The sequence below is a fragment of the Pteropus alecto genome, unplaced genomic scaffold (assembly GCF_000325575.1).
Source record: "Pteropus alecto unplaced genomic scaffold, ASM32557v1 scaffold35, whole genome shotgun sequence".
NCBI lineage: Eukaryota > Metazoa > Chordata > Mammalia > Chiroptera > Pteropodidae > Pteropus > Pteropus alecto.
Window position 1 is genome coordinate 10,879,550 of NW_006437828.1, and position 8,868 is coordinate 10,888,417.

At 48.7% G+C, this 8,868-nt stretch overlaps 1 protein-coding gene across 1 annotated transcript in view; it reads right to left on the minus strand.

The window, feature by feature from the left end:
• Window positions 1–290: 290 nt before the first annotated feature.
• AGPAT5 (1-acylglycerol-3-phosphate O-acyltransferase 5) overlaps window positions 291–8,868 on the minus strand; it is a 42,839-nt gene continuing 34,261 nt past the window's right edge. The window contains exons 7-8 of the mRNA XM_006914967.3: window positions 4,799–4,922; window positions 291–2,711 (exon numbers count right to left, since the gene is read on the minus strand). Coding sequence (XP_006915029.1) covers window positions 2,486–2,711; window positions 4,799–4,922 — 350 coding nt within the window. The 3' untranslated portion in view covers window positions 291–2,485. The remainder of the gene's footprint in view (window positions 2,712–4,798; window positions 4,923–8,868) is intronic.

Sequence of the window (8,868 nt, forward strand, 5' to 3'; positions counted from 1 at the left end):
ATTTCAGGCATTTGACGTGTTTCAGTGAGAGACCCTGATGATTACAGAATTAAGCAATTTATACTTGCGACACCTCTTACAAAATATATAGATGCATTTATGTAACCAAACTAATATACTGCTTCGTAATGTTGAGTATTTTAATGTGTTTCTGAAAAACTTGCTCAGTACTTGAGAAAAGATACTATAGTTTTACATATTCAGAACGCAGGGCCAGCCACAAGGCCTATTTCGTGCAATAGAAGGCCGCGGTGGAGTTCTGGGTCACAGCACGTTAAACAGCACAGACATCGGAGACAGTGGAAGATTTTATTTTCCCTCTGACTCTTAACCAAACACATCCTTTTCTGAAAAACATAAAAGCATGCGCACTGACGGCATTCTTACAAAGAAAAACGAAGTAGTAACCACACCGTGAATTAACAACAGTAACGACAGGAGCGAGAGCTTAGGTGACACTACATGAAAAGATGCGCCGTCGGTGAAGCGCTCTAAACCTAGAAAATAACAGTTCAAGTCACAGCGATACATGTTAAAAAGAAGCTTCTCAGTTTCCAAATATTTTGGTACAAAAAATTTTTAAATGAGCATTTAACAGACCTTTCGTGAGAAGAATGTGTACGTTTCGTCATCAGAAGCACGATGTCCAAGCCATCCCACGCAGCTCACTTCCACCTTCCTAAAGTCAGTTACGGTCACCACAATTCTCATGGTGCTGCTTCTTAAAACGTAAATTTAGGGCGTATCCATGATGTTCAAAGTAAGTCACACGACTTACATTGATTTTGACCTAATTAGAAATAGGTTCTAACTTTAGGACATTAAAAGAAAAGTATTTAACAAAGACATGTGATTGACCTAAATTTCACTTTACCGGTAAGAGAAAATTGCAGTTTGGCATGACAACACTTTTCAAAAGTTTTACTGACAGCCGCCCATGATCGGGCCCCCCGGGCTGCGGGAACGTGAGCACAGGAGTGTGTGTGCACCTGCACGCTCAGAGACAACCCAGTCCGCGCTCCCCACTCTTCGAAGGTGTCGTGATTGAACCGGAGAGTTCCCTCGGGGGCACTCACACAACTGTGCAAGAGAAACTCACTGGCAGGAAGAGGAAATGTTACCTGGAAAACCTCGTGGGCGGTGGGGTTTAAATGAACACAGAAACGGAGCAGATCGCACCGGGGCAGGCGCCTGCCTCCCCAGCTCTACTACCCCGCCACCGAAAGCTGCGTGGCGGGCCCTGACACGGATTACTCGCGTCCCACTGAACAAGTGGGACTACGCGCACTCGCTCGGGCCTGAGGGATTCAGCCCGCGTTTCGCTGGGCTGCGGAAGGAGGATTTTCTGGGCGTGAGACAAACAAAACGTCTTTCCTGCGGCCAGCGAAGCGCTCCCCGGAGCTGCAACAGCCCGCCTCCACGAGGACAAGCACCGCTGGCTGCGCACGCCCTGCCGACACCGCCAGCGAGCGGAAGGGAGAGAGCTCGGGGACAGCGACAACTGGCCATGATGAACCAAACATGGTTTCTGGATTAAATATTTCACTGAACCCAAGCGCAACAGGCAAAAGGCACGTGCCGGTAAATCCGGTCAGACGTTTGAAGGCTCCCATCACCTCAAATGTCTGTGGATCCAGGTCCAGCAAAGGTGCACAATGATTATTTTTACATATGTATATATAAAACGACAGGAAACCTTAAGGTTTTCAAGTACTTGTGGCACGGATGTTGCAAAGTTCTAAGAGCCTAGCTTTTAGATTTGGGCAATTTAAAGTTTTGCTATAAGAATCAGGGTCACGATTTATACTTACACTTAATTCTCATGTTTTATACATTATCCTTTTGTATAGAGTACAGGGTGTGCAAATTAAGCTGTTGCAATAAATATCAGAAAGTTAATTATTTTGCAAATATAAAGTAAGTAAAATCAGCTCATAATGTAACGTAATAAAAGCAGGTTCTGACCAGAGCTTCTCCCGCATGACCATTTCTTGGCCCTTCCCTTCACCCTTCTCAACAGTTAAATACAGTTTTTTTCACTGACTTGGAGAAATTAAGCAAACAACACGTTACAAAGCTGCAAGGTACTAAACACTTTAGTGGTAAGTCTGGAGCAGTCGAGTTATAAAAAACCAAAAATGACAAATATGGTGACATGTATTGCAAATGAATGTTCTTGAACGCAGCTACCTGAATTACAAAAACAATAGCAAATGACACAAAGCAAGAGCAAATCGCACGATCCTAAGGTCTTCCGAAGTCAACGCTAGCGCGCGGCACGAACTGCTCAGCGCTTCCCTCTCCGGCGGCTGCAGCGCTAAGGCGGTGCCACCGTGCGCGTCCGCCCAAGACCAAGCGCGTGTCGCCTTTCGTCAGAAATTCAGTGTTCTCCAATGTTCAACCAACAAGGCTTTATTTACACTTCTCATTAACTCAGGACACAACCTGATGCACGCGCAGCACCAGCAGTGAGACCGCGGCCCGCTTACGCCTTGATGCCGACCCACAGGCAGCCGACCAGCGTCCCGCACACCCACGTCTTCACGTAGAGTCTCCGGCCCACCTCGGTCATGAGCATGCCGGCGGTCAGGCCGCCGAGGAGCAGCAAGGACGGCAAAGTTTTCTTGAGACTTAGTTTAGAATTAACACTTTTCCCAGGAAATCTGTTTCTTCTTTCGGGATCCAGTGAATCATAGAATTCTATAAGCAACCTGTGGCCAGAACGGAGAGAGTTTTTTTAAGTTTCAGCTTTAGTCTTTTCAATATTTTAATCCAGCCAGTATCTACCAGGTGCCTCTTACGTCCGGGACGAGTGGCAGGTCCTTGGGAAACAGATGAAAAAGGAAACGCCCGGAGACTTGGTTTAATCGTAGTTTCCAGACTTTTAAAATGTCTTTACTACGCTCGATGATTAGTGTATGCAAATTATATGCAATATTTAAAAAACAGATGTTTTCAAGTCATTTTTATGGGGATGCTTCTGTTTTATAAATTTTAGGTCTTTAAAATTTTGTGACGGCCTGAGTCACACCTGGGTAACAAGGCATCTCAGCTTTTTCTCCACCTTCCCCAATCTTCGCTCCTTCCTACAGCCCCCATTCCATCAGAAGTCAGAGGTCAGCAGTTTGTACAACATACGCAGTGTGCAAACAAACCCTCACCCCATGGAATTATAAAAGCAGCCAAAGGAGGAAAAACTAGCATCGTAAATTCATTCCCCGTCTTATTTTTAAAATGTGAAGTTTTAGTAGCAGAGTGTACTCCATGTAGAAATCTCGGACACCAAAGGACTACAAGGGAAAGTCCTCGCGTTGCTCGTGAATCACACGCCCTGGAGACGACCTGTTTTCAGACGTCCAGGCTCCACCTCACTACATAGAAACACCCACAGCACGAAATCCACTGGATAGCGAACATACCGTTCAGGTTTTTCTGAGACTGATTATCATGTCAAAACACACAGGTCTGACTTCTAAAATTTCTTCCATAACCAAAGTGGGTGGCACTGAACGGTTGGTTTCATGAATTAAGTCATGTACAATTGAGAGTCAATGAAATATAGAAATTTAGCTACTTGTTTATAAACTTTATAATGTTTCACACACTGGGTCAGTGTATTTTTAATAATTTCCACCTGGTGGTGTTAACCCAGGGGGTTGCTTAGCAAATACTTTGCTGTGCTCTGACCAGGAAGGGTGGGTGTCAGCGGCCCCCCGAGAAGGAGCGCATTAGCATAAAACACGGGTAAAATTTCTGAACATAAGCGTAACTTTGGAAGTATTTTTAAAAGTCTTTTTAAAAAACCATACTTTTCAATGTGGTCTTAATAAATGGTACATCCATCCTAAAACAAACAGATGGATTCATTTTTTTCAAAAAGAAGAAAAAAGTGTATTTAAAATATATCTTTAAAAAAACAGGCTATGCATCAGAAAGGATAAAACCTCCACTAACAGCAAAACAGACAGTAAATAAATAATACACTCTAAAGTTTTCATCCAAGAAAATTCAATTTTTAAAATATCATCTCTAAACCTAAGACACACTTTTTATCTTTCTACAAAGAAAAGACAATTCTAAAATTTCAAACTTTAGAAATTCGTATGAAATCAAAGAGCTACTAACGCGCTCGACCGATATCACCTGCTGCTGCGGGGCCCGCTCCTCACTAAGTGGCGGGCACATCGCGCTCCCTCGGTCTGGCCCCCTTAAGCTACGCCTCACCTGCAACTTCCGTCCAGGTAAATCCCGGCCACGTTCAACTTCGGAGCTGTCTGCTCCGAAGTGATGTTATCGGCATGGACCAACACAAGGTCCCTCCCAGACACTGTTTATGCCCCAAAATGTCACTTACAGAAATACCGTTAGCGACAACGAGACACTCTGGTGAGGAAAACGTCTGACAGCGGACGCCATCCCCCTGCCCACAGCCTCTCCATCCGTGCACCGTGGGCCTGACCGCAGGCCGGTGGGCGCGGGGAGGGCAGGTCTGGGCACGCGCGGCGCCTCTCTGTGTGCCCTTTTTTTTTTTTTTTTTTGAATTTTGTATCTTACCACAGAGCACTGTCTCGGAAATACTGTAAATGAAAACGGATGAGCCCCCCTTACCAAGTTCTCCCCCAGTGGCGTGGATCAGTACAGGTTAGGACAGGCACAGATCGTGCCTGGAACAAGCTCCGACTTGGCTTTATAAACAGCACTCTTAACATAATAAAACTGTTTACGTGTGTTTCAAATTGTTCACTACAGTGAAATTTAGTTGAACCAGCGTTTTTGTAGTGCTAGAAATGTTACTCACTTATCTTTTATTTCAAAACGTTCGTGGAGCCATCTTCTCAGACATACTCGTTCTTCTGGTACGTCTTTTTTGTCTATACGATCAATGTGAATATGGATTTTTGGACATTCTTTGCAGAGAAATTCTAACGAAAAGCAAAAATATTTTATTTTTTATTTTAAGACTCATGGTTATATAAAATAACAACAAAAATGAGGCAAAAAAAAGTTTAAAAGTAAAGTACAGTTTCTTTAGCCAAAAAAGGAAGTTAACATAAAGATGGAACCCGGTGGTTCGGGGTGTCGAGCTGCAGTGAGAGCGTGTTAGTTTCCGAGCCCATCACAACCACCTGTCGTCGAGGTAAACCAGCAGGCCGGTGTTACTTTTCATGAACAGCCCGTAATTCTGTCGCCGGCCCAGGAACAGAAAGCTGGACTCCGTAGGTACCCACCCACCTAGGGATCCCCAAATGCTGACCACCATCAGACCCCCGATCATGTTCACGAGACCCCCAATTCCCCGTTCTCAAGCGTACCCCCTTGTCACACTGACACTGCTGTTCCCACCAGACCGTGAGTCCACAAGGGTGGAGATGCCTGTGCCTGGCTCGCTGTGGCGGGGCGCCGGGCACTCGCGGGCACCGAATCCCCGCCATCCCTCATGCCTGAGCCAGCACACACGTGCCCTGTCACTGACTGCGACATGGCCAGGACAGAGTGCGGAGATGCACCCCCTTTCCTCTGTGATGTGCTTCTGGTTTCCTCTCTGGTACTGCCTGCCTTCCTGATCTGTGCCACATTTTAACATGTTACAGCTGCTTCAGGTGGAAGAGCTATGCACCCTTAAATAACCACAGTTCCTGAGGCGTGCTTGTTTAAAAAGGCATGCCGTCCGCTGTCAGCTCGGGTAGCACAAGCGTGAGGCTAGGACTTGGCCCGAGATCAGAAGGACCTGGAACCTGGAAAGTTCCTGTTTTGTAGGTGGCTCTGTGGAGAGGTGAGAGTATTAGCATCCATGAATTCCTTGGAGAACAAGGAATACTCCTAAGAGACTTAAGGGCCGACAACGGTCCCTAGGTGGGTGTGCAAGCAGGAGGCGAGACCTTTCATCTCGAGTTCAAACGTATACAAAGCTGAGTTCTGGAGAAGGGGCGACGCGCGTGTCCCCCGGCCCGATGGCACCTTCGAGCCCGTCCTTACGACGCCCCTAGTCTTCTGACACCACGCACGTCCCTTTTTGGGACGTACGCCCCGCAATTGCTCTTCTTTACTCTGGTGTAGCACTTAGCAACACGCAGCATTTCGGTCGTCGAAAATTGTATTTTTTATGGACTTTTAGGAGAGAATTGGCTTTGATGAAAACTGGGAAAAAATGATAGGAAAGCTTATGTTTCACTATTTCTGTTTTAATTTTCCCCAAGTTCTACCTGTCGCTTAAGTAACCTAAGAGCTGCTGAAGCCGCACCTGCAGCAGCGGCCGTGTGCACGGGGTGCGGCGTGGGCAGCGGGGCGGCAGCCGGTGTGCCCGCTCCCCGGTCCATCAGACAGGTGACAGGGACAGCGCCACCAGCAGGGTCGCTGTGAGGACGCTTCGGAGCAGCGGGGCGGCGCCCCGCACACGGCATGCACCATGTGTCCGCTGTCACATTGTTTAATCACATATCGCTTCTCACCTCGCCCTCTTGGTTCTATTTCTGATCCGTGAACATGCGGACCCCCGACGCCAGTTCTGCCTTCGCTTAACTGTCCACAGTGTCCCCTCGACACTTTCATCAGTAAGCAGTCATCGGGGGGACACTGTACCTACTCCCGAGTACTGGTGCACAGCCGAGGGCAGGACGGGGCACTAACACTGAGGGCAGGACTCCCGGTTCACGCGGCTCTCCCCCAAAGCGGACGCGGCGCTGCGGGGTTCGCGTCATTCCCCCGCTCTCCACAGTCTGTTAGGCAGGTGCTCTCGTCCCCTGGGAGGGATGACGAAATGAAGGCCCAGGGAGGATCACAGCCCAGAGCTGCTGGCAGTGAAGCCACATCAGCCAAGTCCCCGTGGTCAGGCATCCAAATATAGACGGTAAGAGGATCATCAGAGAAAAGCTGAATGACATTCCGGAGGTCCCACCACCAAAGGCAAAGCATAAGCGACAGCAAAACCTTCCTCGATATTTAACGAAGCTCTTGCGTCTGTATTTGTAACAACTATTTTAGTCGGGGCACATTTCACACTGCATGAGCAAATCTACTCCACGATAGTCAAGGACCACAGGGCGAGGTATGCCAATCACGGGTGACTTTTTTCTAACTAACCCTTCCGGGGGAGCCCGAGCATACACTGATGTGCTCAGGTGACAGGGAGAGCCATCACACACGCGCATGTCACGAGGCATGGTCTCTGGAGAAACTGAGTCCCGCCTGCTCTGGGCCTGGGCGGCCAGGCCCGGTGGGGCAGAAGTGGCAGGCGACAACGTCACTGTGCTGCCCTGTGGGAGTCCACGTGCTGGCCCCTCACCGGCTCCCACAGTGCTGTCCAGTTTAGAGCCTGCCCCCCCCACACGCACACACACAAGCATGCGCACACACACACACACACACACACGCTGTTGGATTTTGCTCATTATATCCAACAATAGAAAACTGGGTTGATAAATTATTGTGTCCATATCAATGAGCACTATGCTGGCTTTTAAAAAAAATTATAGGTGTGTATACTGACGTGTGAAGATGTCCACGATATATTATTAAGCAAAACAAAGCAGGATATAAAGAAAGCAATATCTATATGAATGATTGCATTTTTTGAAAGTAAAGTCACATATATACTCCTGTCTAGACATTATCAAAAAAAAAAAAAAAAAAATTTTAAGGAAAACGTCCAAACCGTTCACTGTGGTTGCACTGGGACAGATGCGCTTTTGGGTCTTCCCTTCTTTTGGGTTTCCTGCCATCTCCCCCTTCAAATACGTATTATTTTCACGTAAGAAAATATTAATAGAAAAAAGGTACCTGGAATCGCACACAATGCGTAAACAGAATGTCACCCTTAAGCACAGGATTCATCGCGGCGCACCGCCCACTCAGAAGCTGGGCTGTTAAAGTCGGTCATAACAACCCGCCCTGCCTCGCCTCCGCCAGCGGACATCGCCCACAGCAGCGCTGACCCCGATGGCAGGATCAGATGACCCGCGAGCGAGCGGGGACCCGGGGGGCCCGATCGACACCCACCTCATAAGGACATACGCCAGAAAAGGGAGGACGAGGACAGCACCTGCTGCCCGCTCGCTAACGGCCTCACTGGGGCCGGAGCTGCCGGAGCCCGGCGGCCACAAGAACCACAAGAAGCCGCAGTTCGTTCCCGCTGCGGCCGCGCCGCCCCTGGGCCGTCTGTCAGCTGCCGCCGTCTTTGGATTTTACTCCTGTGTATTTTCCCTCACAGAAATATTCATCCTTAATCGACTGACGTGATAGGTTTTATTTTCTGCGTGATTACATGGCCTCAGGGCGACAGAGAGAAAAGCCGAACTTTTCTAAAGTAGAGGCGATCTGTAACGGGCACACGAGCCACTGCCACTGTTGGTGACCGTGCAGGAGAGCGAGCACAGCAGAGGGAGCACGTGCTGGGCTCAGAAACGGGCACACGAGCCACTGCTGACCCCGTCGGGCGGGGAGCGCGTCGCCGCAGGCTAAGCGTAACCCGGTGGCGCAGGCCTGTGGCACGCGAGGCCTGAAGCGAGAATGCGCACGGAGGTCTAGAAAGCAGGCGGCGAGGAAAGACTTCATGGGAGACAGTCTGAGGGGACAGAACCTGGACGAGGGCAACGAACGGGACACGTGCACTTGGGAGGGAGGCCAGGCCCACCCGAGACAGCCAGAGACGCCAGTCCCCATGCTTGGGGCGGAGGGCAGAGTCCCGGGCCGGCTAAGCGGGGGTGTCTTCCCTGAGAACGCAGCCAGGCCCTCCAGTTCTCACCACCAAGGGGACACGCTTTAAACCAGCACCTTAAAAAGGTTATTATGGGAATTCTACCTATCTTCCATAAACAGTAAAAACACGTCTAATCTTATTTTGAAGTGTTTGATAAACGAATGACAATCCTG